The 17,500-nt window shown below is 47.1% G+C and overlaps 2 protein-coding genes and 1 long non-coding RNA gene across 3 annotated transcripts in view; 2 read left to right on the top strand and 1 right to left on the bottom strand.

Moving 5' to 3' along the window:
* Positions 1-751, bottom strand: part of LOC125298962 (adenosine receptor A2a-like) — a 2,055-nt gene extending 1,304 nt beyond the window's left edge. The window contains exon 1 of the mRNA XM_048249952.1: positions 312-751. Within this exon, the coding sequence (XP_048105909.1) occupies positions 312-751 (440 nt within the window). The remainder of the gene's footprint in view (positions 1-311) is intronic.
* The window catches only part of parp1 (poly (ADP-ribose) polymerase 1), a 26,759-nt gene that overhangs the window by 5,255 nt on the left and 4,004 nt on the right, over positions 1-17,500 (top strand). The window contains exons 5-18 of the mRNA XM_048249728.1: positions 3,171-3,267; positions 3,719-3,835; positions 4,144-4,257; positions 10,278-10,476; positions 11,127-11,369; positions 11,520-11,585; positions 12,265-12,374; positions 13,375-13,397; positions 14,031-14,226; positions 14,500-14,628; positions 15,058-15,141; positions 15,285-15,407; positions 15,762-15,890; positions 16,280-16,378. Coding sequence (XP_048105685.1) covers positions 3,171-3,267; positions 3,719-3,835; positions 4,144-4,257; positions 10,278-10,476; positions 11,127-11,369; positions 11,520-11,585; positions 12,265-12,374; positions 13,375-13,397; positions 14,031-14,226; positions 14,500-14,628; positions 15,058-15,141; positions 15,285-15,407; positions 15,762-15,890; positions 16,280-16,378 — 1,729 coding nt within the window. The remainder of the gene's footprint in view (positions 1-3,170; positions 3,268-3,718; positions 3,836-4,143; positions 4,258-10,277; positions 10,477-11,126; positions 11,370-11,519; positions 11,586-12,264; positions 12,375-13,374; positions 13,398-14,030; positions 14,227-14,499; positions 14,629-15,057; positions 15,142-15,284; positions 15,408-15,761; positions 15,891-16,279; positions 16,379-17,500) is intronic.
* Positions 16,893-17,500, top strand: part of LOC125299028 — an 891-nt gene continuing 283 nt past the window's right edge. The window contains exons 1-2 of the long non-coding RNA XR_007194301.1: positions 16,893-17,081; positions 17,362-17,496. This is a non-coding gene — a long non-coding RNA (uncharacterized LOC125299028). The remainder of the gene's footprint in view (positions 17,082-17,361; positions 17,497-17,500) is intronic.

Here is a 17,500-nt window from a genome sequence, read left to right as displayed (position 1 = left end):
GTATAGTGTTATAGTGTGTGTGTGGCGTGTGTGTGTGGCGTGTGTGTGTGAAGTGTGTGTGTGGCGTATAGTGTGGCGTATAGTGTGTATAGTTGAAGTGTGTGGTATAGTGTGAGTGTGTGTATAGTGTGAGTGTGTGTATAGTGTGAGTGTGTGTATAGTGTGAGTGTGTGTATAGTGTGAGCGTGTGTGTGTGAGCGTGTGTGTGTGAGCGTGTGTGTGTGTGTGTGAGTGTGTGTATAGTGTGAGCGTGTGTGAGTGAGCGTGTGTGTGTGAGCGTGTGTGTGTGTATAGTGTGAGCGTGTGTGTACCTCTCGATGGCGACGGCGAGCAGGCTGAAGATGGAGCTCTGTGTGAACATGATGAGGACAGACAGCATGAGCAGGCACAGGTAGAGCTGGTGTCGGGGGATGCCCAGGTCCGTCAGGATGGCGCACGGAATGGCCACCGCGCCCACACACACGTCCGCCACCGCCAGCGACACCAGGAAGTAGTTGGTGACGGTGCGCAGGCGCCGGTTGATGCCCACGGCGATACACACCAGCAGGTTGCCGGCGGTGGACAGCACGGCGATGACCAGCTCCGCCACCACGTACGGCACGTTGAGCGACAGCGCCACCTCTGGCGACGCTGCGGCGCTGGGGCTAGACGTGGAGAGGTTGGCAGGGAGCCGCGCCGCCACGCTGCCCAGGGAGGAGGCACCGGAGCTGGCCAGGGGGAAGAGCAGAGCTGGGGTGGTGAGGAGATCCATGCCCTGCACACGAGAAGAGTGGAACGGACACGACGCTCAACAGCAAAGCTCACTCGGACATGTACAGCGTTATCGCAACAGCAAAACTCGTACATAAACAGAGTTATCTCAACAGCAAAGCTCCCTCGTACATAAACAGAGTTATCTCAACAGCAAAGCTCACTCGGACATGTACAGCGTTATCGCAACAGCAAAACTCGTACATAAACAGAGTTATCTTAACAGCAAAACTCACTCGTACATGAACAGAGTTATCTCAACAGCAAAGCTCACTCGTACATGTACAGAGTTATCTCAACAGCAAAACTCACTCGCACATGAACAGAGTTATCTCAACAGCAAAACTCGTACATGAACAGAGTTATCTTAACAGCAAAACTCACTCGTAGGTAAACAGAATTGTCTCAACATCAAAACTCAGTTGTTGGTGAACAGAATTGTCTCAACAGCAAAACTCAGTTGTTGGTGAACAGAATTGTCTCAACAGCCAAACTCAGTGTGATCTCTGCAGTATTTTGAACTGATTTCTATACAGTTTGCAGTATTCAGTTCAGTTTGAAGGAAGCTGTACTGTCTCCCACTAAACGGTGGAGCAGTGTTACCTTGGTAACGTTCGTAAGAATCAAAATGTAATCCTTACTGCAGTGTCGTATCGTGCTACTGCCTAGTGAGTGTGTGTGTGTGCGTGAGTGTGAGAGTGGGATGTCTGGTCAGAGTCCTTGGACCCTGTGCTGATGGAGGACCTCCATCCCCCTCCTCATCGTCCGAGTCCTTTTTCAGTGCAACACACACACAAACACACACACCACGTCCTCCTCCTCTGCCTGCTGCTGCCACTGCCCCAGGCCATCTTATAGCCCCGTCCCCCCAGCTGGGACCTGGGAACTGCCTCTTTTGCCCCCCCACCCCCACCCTACTGGGACCTGGGGAACTGGCCCTTGGTGGACATTTGTCCTGTTTGTTAGAGTGCTGGAGTCTCGCCTAAGGCGCATAGTTCTCCTGTGTGTGTGTGTGTGTGTGTGTGTGTGTGTGTTGGTGGCTGGTGTTTCCCCAGTAATGGATGTTCATGTTGATTGTTGATTGTTGATCTAGGTGTCTGCTCTGTGGTGCAGATGACCTCACTGTTGTGTTTAGGGAGGAGATTAATCCACATTGAATGTTTCCTATGTGTGTGTGTGTGTGTGTGTGTGTGTGTGCATGTGTGTTTGACGCTCATTAATCACCTGCCCAGAGACCTGGAGCCAAGTTGGGGTGTCAGCCGAGGGAGTTGTATTGGGGGTGGGGGGTATTTTCCTGTTTTAGCCTCCTATGGGGCAGATTTCCCTGTGCGTCTACCCCTGTCTGCCCCTCTAATGACCTCTGGGATGGCATGCCAGGGCAAGAGCGAGTCCCTCCGTGCCCAGCATCAGGATGGCGTGCCAGGGCAAGAGCGAGTCCCTCCGTACCCAGCGCTAGCATGGCATGCCAGGGCAAGAGCGAGTCCGTCAGTGCCCAGTGTTGACGAGCTAATGAGGGTCACCTGAGAACGGAGGTGGTGGTTTAATTTCCGCAGCACCTGGAGAAAGCTGGCCTCTAAACAATATTAATTAGAGATCTGATGAGGTCCACCTGGAGAAAGCTCCTCTCTATGGCCGATTAAATCAATAATCATTTTCCGGAAATGAAAATAATTTCGGCTTGGCTTGATTCTATTCTGAAATGATCTCTGATTGGACGTTATGCATTAAATGCAGTTGTATGCTCTGCTTCTGCATGGACATTCCGCCCAGAACACGACTTTTCCCTGGAGATACAGTGTTTCCCCACAGAATTTAATTCTATTTGTGGTGGTAGGTTTGCAGAATTAACTTGAATGCAACAGTTTTTAACAAATTAGCACAGCGTGGTTATGATGCTAACCAGATTTAAGCACAATTTAGTACAACCTGGAAAATCATTGTGTGGTGGTCAATGTTGATATTGTGGTGGGCCGCCACAAATAAGTCAATGTATGGGAAACACTGTACAGTTCTTAACAGCACCCAACGCTAACAGCACCCAACGTTACGTGTGCGTATACAGTTCTGTACAGTACCCAACGCTAACAGCACCAATCCTACGTGTGCGTATACAGTTCTGTACAGTACCCAATGCTAACAGTACCCAATGCTAACAGTACCCAATGCTACGTGTGCGTATACAGTTCTGTACAGTACCCAACGCTAACAGCACCCAATGCTAACAGTACCCAACGCTATGTGTGCGGATACAGTTCTGAGTGGATACAGTTCTGAACAGTACCCAAAGCTAACAGTACCCAACGCTAACTGTACCCAACGCTAGGTGTGCGGCGGTGCTAGAGCAGCCCTTTCTGCTGCACACGAAGCCCACGTCTTTAGGAAGTCTTCATCCTCCTCCTCTTCCTCTGTGTGTGTCCCAGGAAGAGGAAGGGCGATGAGCCGGATGGAGAGGGCGCTCCCAAGAAGATGAAGAAGGAGGCCGAGGAAGAGGAGAAGAAGCTGGAGACGCAGCTCAAGGTGAGAGGGGCCTGTGTGTGTGTGTGTGGAAGAGGCTGGAGACACAGCTCAAGGTGAAGGGAGCCTGTGTGTGTGTGTGTGTGTGTATCTCTCAAGACTCAAAGATGCATTGGCATTATGCTTAGCAGAGTACATCTGCCTGATTCTGTACATTTGAAGTTTGAAGAGGGAAGCCTGTTTTCAAGTGTGGATTGCAGGACATGCAGTCATATGTCATTGAGATCAAAATAATCAGTTTGAGTCTTAATTAATGTTGCCACCATTCGGTAGTGCTCAGCCTTCATTATGATGATGATGATGATGATGAGGGAGGGTGGTGGTGGAGTCGAGCGGAAATGCTTAAATCCTGGACCAGGCACTCAGAGATCAAGTTGATGTTTATTGGTTTAAGTCAGTGCTCCTTGGCTTGTGATTGAACATAACATCTGTGTGTGTGTGTGTGTGTGTGTGTGACCAGTCCCAGCTGATCTGGGGCATTAAGGACAAGCTGAAGAAGTACTGCTCCACCAACGACATGAAGGAGCTGCTCATTGCCAACGGGCAAGACGTGCCCTCGGGAGAGTCCAATGTAAGCTGGGGTCAAGGGTCAGGGGTCAAGGGTCAGTGTTTGGTCATACAGACAGTAAATTGCACCTGCCCATTGCGGCTGATCCTAGCGTCCAATGCTAAGTCCTGGAGAGGTAATTAAACAACCTACTTTATTGTGGTCAAAAGAGACACGTGTGTTTGCACTCTAAGTGAGATGATTAAACTCTGCACTGTGTGTGTGTGTGTCTGTCTGCGTGTGTGTGCGCTCACGCGTGCGTGTGTGTGTGTGTGTCTGCATCTGCGTGTGTGTGTCTGCATCTACATCTGCGTGTGTGCGTGTGCGTGTAGATCGTGGACAGCCTGGCCGACTGCATGGCGTTTGGCGCTCTGAAGCCGTGCGAGACGTGCCAGGGCCAGCTGGTGTTCAAGAGCGACGCGTACTACTGCAACGGTGACATCTCCGCCATAATAATAATAATAATAATAATAATAAAGCTTTATTTGTATAGCACCTTTCATACACAGAATGCAGCTCAAAGTGCTTTACATTTGAAGCATGTAACACAATAATAGTCAGTCAGTCATTATCAATCACTTTTCTTTGCTGTTTATGTTATACTCAGCAACATATCAAAAATATAGAAAATGGCGTCATAAGACTGGCAGCCTTAACCCTCTTACCCCCACAAGCCGCCATATGGCAACTGTGGCAAGGAAAAACTCCCATATTCCAGGAAGAAACCTTGAGCAGAACCTGACTTAATAGGGGGCCCATCTGCTTCTGGCTGGCTAAGCCCCTCAATAGTAGCAGATGTAGAATAATCTGAAAATGTAGTCTACAGGATAAGATGAGTTAACTAAAAGCTTTCCTGTACAGGTATGTTTTCAGATCTTTTTAAAAATATTTACTGAACTTCGCCTGCTTGATGTACAGAGGCAGGGTGTTCCATAGTTTAGGGGGCATAATGGATAAGCGCAGCTTCTCCACTTTGTTTGTGGAGCACTTTGGAGTACGATTAAAAGATTAGAATTGGATGATCTAAGTTTCCTTTGTGGTTGATAAGATATTAAAAGCTCAGAGATATATGAAGGTGCTATGCCATTCAGAGCTTTGTAAGTAATTAACATAACCTTAAAATCAATTCTATAGGAAATAGGGAGCCAGTGCAGTTCAGCCAACACAGGGGTGATGTGTTCTCTCTTCTTAGTCTTAGTTAAAAGTCTAGCCGCAGAGTTCTGTATGAGTGCCAATTTCTTTAGATGTTTTTGGGAAGACCAGTGAAAAGTGCATTGCAGTAGTCTAACCTGCTAGTGATAAAGGCGTGAATTAGTTTTTCTGCATCTTGTTGAGTTAAAAGGGCAGCACTTTGGCAATGTTTCTCAAGTGGAAATAGGCTGTCTGAGTAACTTTACTGATATGGGGCTTAAAACTTAACTCTGCATCTAAGATGACACGAGGCTTGTTACTTTTGGTTTGACCTGGTGTGCCAAGTTCCCCAGATTACTAAGAATAATATCTACGCTTTAGTTTTGGTCCAACCAGAAGTACCTCTGTTTTGTCATCATTTAGTTTCAAAAAGTTTTTGCTCATCCACTGATTAATGGAGGTTAGGCATGCAGTGAGGGAGCAAAGGCCATCTGGGTTAGTTGGCTCCACAGAAAGATACAATTGGGTATCATCTGCGTAGCTGTGGAAGTTTACATTATGCTGACTTATGGCGTTTCCCAATGGAAGCATATATAGAAAAATAGCAGGGGACCAAGGCAGCTCCCTGGGCCACACCAAAAGGCAAGTCATGTTTTCAGATACATGATCTCCTAGACTGATATAAAAATCTCTGCCAGTAATGTAGGTTTGAAACCAGTTTAGAGCATTATCAGAGAGACCCACCCACTTCATGAAGCGGTGAATTAGGATGCTATGATCAATGGTGTCAAATGCCGCACTCAAATCCAGAAGAATAAGGATTGAGACTTTGTTTGAGTCGGTAGCTAGTCTGAGATCATTGACTATCTTTACTAGAGCCGTTTCTGTGCTGTGATTTGATCTAAAACCTGATTGGAATTTTTCAAGGATACTGTTTTCGTTGAGGAAGGTATTTAACTGATTACAAACAACTTTTTCAAGTACTTTGCTCAAAAAGCGATAGATTTGATATAGGCCTGTAGTTGCTCAGATTGGTATGGTCAAGATTTGACTTTTTAAGTAAAGGTTTCACAACAGCGGTTTTAAAAGCAGTTGGAAATATACCTGTTTCTAATGAGGTATTTATTACCTTGAGAAAAAAGGGAGCTAAGCCATCATATACTTTTTTGAGGAATGTAGTAGGGATTGGATCTAAAACACATGTTGAGGAGCGGTTTGAGTTATAATTTTACCAAGCTCAGATTGAGTAATAGTGCTAAAGGACCTTAATTTTGGGGGCTGTTTTTGGGTGTACTATCAAACATATTACTTGTGTTACCAATAGCCTCCCTTATAGAAATGACTTTGTTTTTGAAGAAGTCTGCAAATTCTTAGCATCTTAGAGAGGATGCCTGACTGAGTGTATCAAAAGGTGTTTGATGCAATAGCCTATCAATGGTAGAGAACAACACCCTAGAGTTTCCACTGTTTTCAGCAATTACCTTAGAGAAGTGGTTCCTCCTCTCATTCGAATAGCTCTATTATAATTTGCAATTTTTTCTTTTAGAATGGCACGGTGAACCTGTAACTTAGTTTTTCTCCATGTTCTCTCAGCTTTCCTACATGATCTTTTTTAGATCATGGATATTTTCGTTCATCAAGGTGTCAGTTTGCTACAGGGCCTTTTTTTTTAGTCTTTAAGGGTGCCACTCTGTCAAGCAGAAGCCTAATTCACGATTAAGAGCCTCTACCATTTGATCAATGGGATGATGTAAAATATCTAAATTTATGGAGTCTATAAGAGCTATGAACTGCTGTTCTGCTCTAATGTCAAATTCGCGATTTGATTGCAATTTAGGGATGAATTTTTGGAGTATGTAGTACAATATTAAAAGATACACAATGATGATCAGACATATTTATATCATTTACTGATAAGTCTGTGACTTCTATCCCTCTGGAAATGACTAGATCGAGGGTGTTGCCAAGGTTGTGGGTGGGTCCTGTAACATGCTGCTTTAGCTCTAAACTGTCCAACACATTAAGGAACTTACTGGCTTTAGCATCAGTTGTCTTATTGACATGAATATTGAAGTTAAGCCATTTACAATTATCCGATCATAGCTAGTGATGATGGCGACATAAGTTCAGAAAACTGGTCGAAAAGCCAGTCCATAGTTTAGGAGGCGGTATAAGGTTAATAGAAGTACAGCTGGGTCAGCCTTCAGAGTGAGGGCAATATACTCAAAGGAAGCGAATTAGCCAAAGTTGACTTCGTGTGCAACTATATTTGTTTGAGAGAATGGAGGCAATTCCACCACCTCGTTTGCCTTGTCTAATTGAGTGGAAGAAATTATAATTTGGGGGACAAGTCTCAACAAGAACAGCTTAAGCTGTCTGAAGTCAACCAGGTTTCAACAAGAAACAGAAAATCCAATTTTTTTTCACTAATAAAATCATTGATTGCAAAGGTTTTGGTAGTAAGTGCACCTATATTTAGTAAACCCATGTTAGCTGAAAATGCCTCTGGCTTTTGAGGAATATGCTGAGGTATGGAAAGAATATTTGTTAGGTTTCTAGTTTTAAATTTGTCTTTTCTTTTTACTATATCGTTGGGTAGAAATCAGCGTTGGAATAGAACTATAAGCATAAGTCATGCTATTGCATGACACAGCTTGATCTATGGTAGTAGTATTGTATGTTACCCTGCAGAAAACATTCTCAGACTCATCCACATGTATAATGCCATTCAAATCAATACCTGGGGGAATTGAATCTGTAATATTTTCTACAGAATGTCAATGTCTCAGTGTGGGCGCTATGTTGTCAGAGAGTAGCCTGGCTCCATGTTGGTTTGGGTGGAGACCATCAGCTTCAGCATACTGGGCCTCTCCCAGAACAAGCCCCAGTTGTTGACATAGGGGATGCTTAGGGAAGCGCGCAGTAGCGTTTGAGCCAGGTGTGGAGATCGAACAGTCTGGACCATCTCTCAGCACCTTTTCTGTAGGTAGGGAGAGGCCCAGAGATGACAAAGCGTTTTTCTGTGCCCATCAGAGTGGTGATGAGAGTTTTGTAGTTTTCCTGCAGTGCTACTGACTGCTTATCTCTGATGTCGTTCGTGCCCACGTGTACGATGATGTTGTTGACCTTGGTGTGGCGGGCCAGGATGCTTGGGAGTTTCTGCTGGATGTCAAGGACCTTGGCACCAGGGAAGCAGTGGACCTTGGAGGGACCGCTACATGATGGGGGAATGCAGAGGTCTCTAACCATGGAACTGCCGATGACCAGGGTGGAGGTTGATGAGGTCGAGGAGGAGGGGGTCGGGGGCGCGCCGACTTTGAGGAGGGACCAGGATGGTTGTCTCGGGGCTGGAGGGGCTCCTCATCCTCGGTCAGAATGGCATAGCGATTTTCCAGTCGTATAGGTTGGGCTGGGCCTGAGTGCCGTCCAGACCGTCTGCCGTGCTTGTGATGCTTGCTTCTACGCCATGGCTCAGGCTGGTGTGGAGTGGAGCTGGCCAGCAGAGCAGGCTTGGTTCTCAGCAGAGGCCGGGGAGAGGCAACAGGGACAGAAGTTGCATTAGTGCATGGCATGGTTAAAGTATTGGAGGACAGAGTGAAATCAGGGCATCTGGCATTTGTGTGTGTAAGAGAGGTAACGTTACTTACGGAGAGAGAATGGTGTCGAGGAACTGTTCATCCTTCTCAATCTGATGGAGGGTTAAGCTATTCTGGCCGAGTTCCACTATCTTTTTAAGAAAAGGGCGCATGAGTCGCAGCCTGGTGCACAGCTGAGGGGAGGCATCGTGTCGTGGCGAGGGCTCGCCCGGTGTCAACTGTTTTTTAAGCGTTTGTTTGCTAGTTGGCTAGCAACAGCGATATCGTGCAGTTCCTTGATAACTTCGAACACAGGTAGCGGGTAAGTAATCTGAGAAGATCTCACTTTTATATTGAGTCACTAGTTTTGAGAGGCGTTAGAAGGAATTTGATGCTTTCTTCTTCCAGATATCGTTTCCTTGGCCCGGTATTATTTGCAGCCCTTGATACTGGCTTAGCGTTTAACGTTAACGTTTGACAGAAAAGTTTGGCGATCAAGGTTATAGAGTCCGATAATCCAAAGCCTCGAGCAACAACAGTTTATGCAACAGTTTGTTCCGCGAGATATAATCGGTAGCCAGTAAATCCGTATTAGAAAGTAGATGGTAACAAGGAGATTTAAGATAGATAAGTTTGGAAGTTTAGGTAGTTACATCACGAACCGCCCATGACCAATCAGGAAATTAAAAAATGGGTATTGAGACAACCACTCAAGCAAGTAGTAATGGAAAACCCCAGTGCTGCACGTATACAGTGTTTGTATTAATGCATTTTGGCAAGTCAATTTTAAACTCCTACAACAAAATTCCCTGATATTCCACGACTTTGCCCGGCAAATAAATAATTCCCTGACGTTCCATGTCTGGAATGGACTTTATTAAAATGCTGATGGTATTCTTGAAATTCCATGACCCGTGGGAACCTTGCTGGTCGGCTACGACAGTGGCTCTAGCAGCTCCGATGTAGTCTACTTTTAGTTATCTTCGTGCATGGTGTTGTAGGTGACGGCGGCTCTAGCAGCTCCGATGTAGTCTACTTTTAGTTATCTTCGTGCATGGTGTTGTACAGTAGGTGACAGCGGCTCTAGCGGCTCCGATGTAGTCTACTTTTAGTTATCTTCGTGCATGGTGTTGTAGGTGACTTAAGTTGAAAACGTTCACAGCTTTTTCACAGATTTTGTTTCTAAGCATAGCCTACTAAACACATAACTTGACTTTGAATTCCATGATAAGATCAGCTGTTTCCCACCGTGTCTAAAATAGTAGGCTACAATTCTGAGTTTTCTTTATAAGCAGCTCTCTGTATCTCTTCCTCGCTCGCTGGCTGTAGTGAAGACAGCTCGACTCCGCTGGGATTATTTATATAGGAAGCGCCCCTATCGGTGGACCGTATCATTACAATAAGGATGTTTAGATGTGGTAAAAACAAACATTTTAATGACATTTCAAAATTGATCCGCAGGCCACAATGAGTGAGCAGCAGGGCCGCCAGTTGCCCATCCCTGGCAGTGGTAGATGGACAGTGGTTATCAATGAGACTGATCAGAACCTTAAGGGGTAGATGGACCGGGATTATCAATGATACTGAACGTTATATAAGCCTGTGTGTGTGTGTGTTTGTGGTGCAGACTGATCGTATATAAGCCAGTATGAGTGTGTGTGTGTGTGGTGCGGTGCGGTGCAGACTGATCGGATATAAGCCTGTGTGTGTGTGTAGTGTAGACTGATCGTATATAAGCCTGTGCGTGTGTGTGTGTGTAGTGCAGACTGATGCTATATAAGCCAGTGTGTGTGTGTGTGTGTGTGCGTGTGTACTCAGATAAGCCCCTGACGGGTCTGAAGCTGCTGGCCGTGGGGAAGCTGTCGAAGAACAAGGACGATGTCAAGGCTGCAGTGGAGGACCTGGGGGGCAAGATCACCGGGACGGCCAGCAAGGCCACGCTCTGCATCAGCAGCAGGAGTGAGTGTGTGCCTAGAACCTAGTGTGCCTAGAACCTAGCGTGCCTAGAACCTAGTGTGCATGGAACCTAGTGTGCATGGAACCTAGCGTGCCTAGAACCTAGCGTGCATAGAACATAGTGTATAGAACATAGTGTGCATAGAACCATAGAACCTAGCATGCATAGAACCTAGTGTGCATGGAACATAGCATGCATAGAACCTAGTGTGCATAGAACATAGTGTGCATAGAACCATAGAACCTAGTGTGCATGGAACCTAGTGTGCATAGAACATAGTATGCATAGAATGTAGAACATTTTAGAGCACTACATAGATATGGTCATGATGCTGATGTTGGTGCTTCACAATGTGACACTGCTGCTGTGGGTCTAAACTGGTGTGTGTGTGTGCGTGTGCGTGTGCGTGTGTGTGTATGTGCGTGTGTGTATGTGCGTGCGTGCGTGCGTGCGTGCGTGTGTGTGTTTGTTTGCACGTGTGTGTGTGTGTGTGTGTTTGTGTGTGTGTGTGTGTGTGTGTGTGTGTGTGTGTGTGTGTGTGTGTGTGTGTGTGTGTGTTTTGCGTGTGTGTGTGTGTGTGTGTGTGTGTGTGTGTGTTTGCACGTGTACGTGTGTGTGTGTGTTTGCACGTGTGTGTGTGTGCTCCATGCAGAGGAGGTGGAGAAGATGAGCAAAAAGATGGAGGAGGTGAAGGAGGCGTGTGTGCGCGTGGTGTCGGAGGACTTCCTGACGGACATCAAGTCCTCGGGCAAGGCCCTCCAGGAGCTCATCTCCCTGCACGCTATCTCCCCCTGGGGGGCTGAGGTCAAACTCGAGGCCCCGGCTCCGTCTGCGGCCTCCAAGTCCACCGGAGCCCCTGTGGCCAAGAGTGCAGGCAGGGTCAAGGAGGAGGAGGGTGAGCTGTGTGTGTGTGTGTGTGTGTGTGTGTGTATGTGTGTGTGTGTGTAATATGACTCCCATCCCACAAGGGGCAGTAAGTCTAAGACTGAAGCTGTGTGTGTGTGTGTGTGTGTGTGTGTGTGTGTGTATGACTCCCATCCCACAGGGGGCAGTAAGTCTAAGACAATGAAGCTGACGGTGAAGGGTGGAGCAGCGGTGGACCCAGACTCTGGTGAGCAGCACTGTGTTAACAAACAAACAACAAAATAAAACAAAAATAACATTTGTTGTAGTTATGGAATTCTACATGCCACTTACCTGGGCAGTATGGAATTCTACATGCCACTTACCTGGGCCCTATGTCAAATGACCCCATCAATTCAGCTGTGGTAATACTGCAATCAGTGGGATGTCTGGGTTGAAAACAAAATGACAGCTGTTGGACATGCTGATGGGAATAAAGCAGAGACTTCCTAACGAGGAGACACAGAACCCCTAACGAGGAGACACAGAACCCCTTACGAGGAGACACAGAACTCCTTAGAAATGCATGGGGTTAGTTCTAGTGCTGTAACACCAATATGGCAGTTGCCTACACGTATCCCGCCCCCAATATGGCAGTTGCCTACACATGTCCCGCCCCCCCTAATCTTCTCCAGCAGAGGGGGAAATAGAGCTAATCCTGCCAAGTTCCCCTTTAAGTGTGGGAGGGTTCAGGGCTGACATTGGGATTTGGCTTTTAAGTGTGGGAGGGTTCAGGGCTGACATTGGGCTTTGGCCTTTAAGTGTGGGGGAGGGTTCAGGGCCTTTAAAGGTCTGTAGGTGCGTGAGCCTGCGTGTTGTTCAGGATCAGGGTTCAGGGCCTTTAAAGGTCTGTGGGTGCGTGAGCCTGCGTGTTCTTCTCCCCTCAGGGCTGGAGAACTGCGCTCATGTGCTGGACCAGAATGGGAAGATCTACAGCGCCACCCTTGGCCTGGTGGACATAGTGCGGGGAACCAACTCCTACTACAAGCTGCAGCTGCACACACACACACACACACACACACACACACACACACACACACACACACACACACACACACACACACACACACACACACACACACACACACACACACACACACACACACACACACACACACACACACACACACACACACACACACACACACACACACACACACACACACACACACACACACACACACACACACACACACACACACACACACACACACACACACACACACACACACACACACACACACACACACACACACACACACACACACACACACACACACACACACACACACACACACACACACACACACACACACACACACACACACACACACACACACACACACACACACACACACACACACACACACACACACACACACACACACACACACACACACACACACACACACACACACACACACACACACACACACACACACACACACACACACACACACACACACACACACACACACACACACACACACACACACACACACACACACACACACACACACACACACACACACACACACACACACACACACACACACACACACACACACACACACACACACACACACACACACACACACACACACACACACACACACACACACACACACACACACACACACACACACACACACACACACACACACACACACACACACACACACACACACACACACACACACACACACACACACACACACACACACACACACACACACACACACACACACACACACACACACACACACACACACACACACACACACACACACACACACACACACACACACACACACACACACACACACACACACACACACACACACACACACACACACACACACACACACACACCCACACACACACACACACACACACACACACACACACACACACACACACACACACACACACACACACACACACACACACACACACACACACACACACACACACACACACACACACACACACACACACTGGAGGACGACGTGCAGAAGAGGTGAGTCGCTCTGATGGACAGGTCAGCAAGCTAACGGCTAGCAAGCTAACGGCTTACCTGTCTCTAATGGACAGGTCAGCAAGCTAGCGACTGCCAGCGTTTTTCGACACCTGTCTGTGATGGACAGGTCAGTAAGCTAACGGCTAGCAAGCGGCTAGTTAGCTAACGGCTAACCTGTCTCTGATTGATAGCTTTACCTGTCTCTGATGGACAGGTCAGCAAGCTAATGGCTTACCTGTCTCAGTGTATGAAATATAAATTCACTATAAATCCACAGACACAGTTTGACTTGACTGTAAGCTGTTTGGATGGTCTGGTCATTATGATGAGGGCCGTTGTCACAACAGGACAACTGCATGGAGGCTTACTTGGGTCTGTCTGGGTCTGGATGTATAAATGTAGTCTAACATCTGATTTGAATTTTAGTATGAAGTATTTGTTCAAACCACAAATAGTTCAACGTGTGTGTGTGTGTTCAGGTCATGGGGGCGTGTTTAACGTACGTGTGTGTGTGCGTGTGTGTGTTCAGGTACTGGGTGTTCAGGTCATGGGGGCGTGTTTAACGTGTTTGTGTGTGTGTGTGTTCAGGTAATGGGTGTTCAGGTCATGTTTAACGTGTGTGTGTGTGTGCAGGTACTGGGTGTTCCGATCATGGGGGCGTGTTGGTACCACTATTGGAGGAAATAAGCTGGACAAGTTCTACGATAAGAACTCTGCAATGGACAACTTCCGCAACGTCTACGAGGAGAAGACCGGAAACTCATGGACCTCCACCAACTTCACCAAGTACCCCAACAAGTTCTACCCCCTGGAGATCGACTACGGCCAGGTACGCACGCACGCACACACACACACACACACACACACAGATAACCCAGTAAATTCTACCCGCTGGAGATGGACTGTTTGGCACACATCACACAGGTGGCCGTTTGGGTAGAAGACTGCTCTCTATGGGTTTATGGGTTCTATGGGTTTCTATGGGTTTGCATATTTCATACACTAAGTTTGCTTCACTATATTTACTGTTCTCTGTGTGTGTGTGTTGTGTGTTACGGTGTGTGTGTGCTTGTGTGTGTGTGTGTGTGTGTGTGTGTGTTAGGACGAGGAGGCGGTGAAGAAGCTGACGGCCAGTGCGGGCACCCATTCTAAGCTGGCCAAGCCGGTCCAGGAGCTCATCCGCACCATCTTTGACGTGGAGAGCATGAAGAAGGCCATGGTGGAGTTTGAGGTGGGCGCTCACAACCTCTGACCTCTGTAGTCTGTGTCTGTAGCTCAGACACGACCTCTGACCCCGTGTGTGTGTGTGTGTCTAGCTCAGACATGACCTCTGACCTCTGTGTCTGTAGCTCAGACATGACCTCTGTATTCTGTGTCTGTAGCGCAGACACGACCTCTGACCCCGTGTGTGTGTGTCTGTAGCGCAGACATGACCTCTGTGTCTGTAGCTCAGACATGACCTCTGACCTCTGTATTCTGTGTCTGTAGCGCAGACACGACCTCTGACCCCGTGTGTGTGTCTGTAGCTCAGACACGACCTCTGACTCGCTGCCTCCCGGCGCATGCGCGGCGTATGCATGCGTCGCGGCGTGAAGCTAAGTATGTGATGCTGCTCTAGAGAACTACTGCAATAACAGATGAATGTGTGTGTCCCCTCCAGATCGACCTGCAGAAGATGCCTCTGGGAAAGCTGAGCAAGAGACAGATCCAGAACGCCTACGCACTCCTCAGCGAAGTCCAGCAGGTCTCTGCCCTGACGCCCTCCACAACCTCCTTTAGCACACGCAGTGTTAAGCACAAGTCTCTGGCATTGTCATGGCTGTTGTGTGTCTGGGGGATGAGCTCAAGTGGGTATATTTACGAATCTCCTTTCATTTCCTCTGACAGGCGGTCTCAGACAGTGCTTCAGAATCCACCATTTTGGATCTATCCAATCGCTTCTACACTCTCATCCCCCACGACTTTGGCATGAAGAAGCCGCCTCTCCTCAACAACCTCGACTACATCCAGGTACGCCACAGGCCCGCAGGACCCGGCTCACCAGCCAGCTGGGATTTAAGGGGTTAAGATATCTTGATGGTTTGTCAGTTGATTTAAGGGGTTAAGATTGGTTTGTCAGTTGATTTAAGGGGTTAAGATATCTTAAATGGTTTGTCTTTGATTTGATGGGGGGCAGCCGTGGCCTACTGGTTAGGGCTTCGGGCTTGTAACCGAAGGGTTGCCCATTCTCCCATGCCCACAGCCACAGCGCTGAAGTGCCCTTGAGCAAGGCACCTAAGATATCTTGATGGTTTGTCAGTTGATTTAAATGTACTTTATGTAATTCTATGTAATTGTATGTAATTCTGTGTACTCTGTCCTAAGGCCAAAGTCCAGATGCTGGACAACCTCCTGGACATCGAGGTGGCCTATAGCCTGCTGCGTGGAGGGGCCGAGGACAACAAAAAGGACCCCATCGACATCAACTACGAGAAACTCAAAACCAAGATCGAGGTAAGCCCCATAAACTATGAGAAATTAAAAACAAAGATCGAGGTAAGCTCTCATTAGTTACGAGAAACTCAAAAGAAAGACTGAGGTAAGCTCTCATCAGTTACGAGAAATTAAAAACAAAGCTTGAGGTAAGCTCTCATCAGTTACGAGAAACTCAAAAGAAAGATCGAGGTAAGTTCTCATCAGTTACGAGAAATTAAAAACAAAGATCAAGGTAAGCTCTCATCAGTTACGAAAAATTAAAAACAAAGATCGAGGTAAGCTCTCATAAACTACGAGAAACTCAAAACAAAGATCTCCGAAAAAGAGAAGAAATGCTCCATTAGAGCAGCACTACGCTGTGAGCTCTAATATTGTGTGTGTGTGTGTGTGTGTGTGTGTTTTTGCAGGTTGTTGATCAGTCTTCACATGAAGCTCAGCTCATCCAACAGTATGTGAAGAACACACACGCGGCCACACACAACACCTACACTCTGGAGGTGGAGGAGGTGAGAACACACACACACACACCCTACTGACACACACAACACCTACACTCTGGAGATGGAGGAGGTGAGAACACACACACACACACTCCTGACACACACAACACCTACACTCTGGAGGTGGAAGAGGTGAGAACACACACTCCTGACAAACACAACACCTACACTCTGGAGGTGGAAGAGGTGAGATCCTCAAACACACTCCTGACACACACAGTGTGTGTGTGTGTGTGTGTGTGTGGTAGAAGCGTTTCCTGTGGACGTTACTACTGGGAGGGCGAATGTATGAATCAGAGCCATATAAAGGTATGAATATAATGAGGTCTCCTGTGTAGATCTTTAAGGTGGCGCGGGAGAATATAATGAGGTCTCCTGTGTAGATCTTTAAGGTGGCTCCTATTATTAGATCTTTAAGGAGAATATAATGAGGTCTCCTGTGTAGATCTTTTAAGGTATGCTCCTGAGAATATAATGAGGTCTCCTGTGTAGATCTTTAAGGTGCTCCTGTGCTGGAGAATATAATGAGGTCTCCTGTGTAGATCTTTAAGGTGGCGCGGGAGAATATAATGAGGTCTCCTGTGTAGATCTTTAAGGTGGCGCGGGAGAATATAATGAGGTCTCCTGTGTAGATCTTTAAGGTGGCGCGGGAGAATATAATGAGGTCTCCTGTGTAGATCTTTAAGGTGGCGCGGGAGAATATAATGAGGTCTCCTGTGTAGATCTTTAGATCTTTATAATGAGGTCTCCTGTGTAGATCTTTAAGGTGGCTGAGAATATAATGAGGTCTCCCTGTGTAGATCTTTAAGGTGGCGCTGAGAATATAATGAGGTCTCCTGTGTAGATCTTTAAAGAATATAATGAGGTCTCCCCTGGTAGAATTTAAGGTGGCGCTGAGAATATAATGAGGTCTCCTGTGTAGATCTTTAAGGTGGCGCTGAGAATATGATTCCTGTCTCCCGTAATCTCCTAATGAGAAATATAATGAGGTCTCCTGTGTAGATCTTTAAGGTGGCGCGGGAGAATATAATGAGGTCTCCTGTGTAGATCTTTAAGGTGGCGCGGGAGAATATAATGAGGTCTCCTGTGTAGATCTTTAAGGTGGCGCGGGAGAATATAATGAGGTCT

The sequence above is a fragment of the Alosa alosa genome, chromosome 8 (genome assembly GCF_017589495.1).
Source record: "Alosa alosa isolate M-15738 ecotype Scorff River chromosome 8, AALO_Geno_1.1, whole genome shotgun sequence".
Taxonomy (NCBI): domain Eukaryota; kingdom Metazoa; phylum Chordata; class Actinopteri; order Clupeiformes; family Clupeidae; genus Alosa; species Alosa alosa.
Note: the sequence above shows the minus strand (reverse complement) of the source record. Positions and strands in the feature narration are given on the sequence as shown.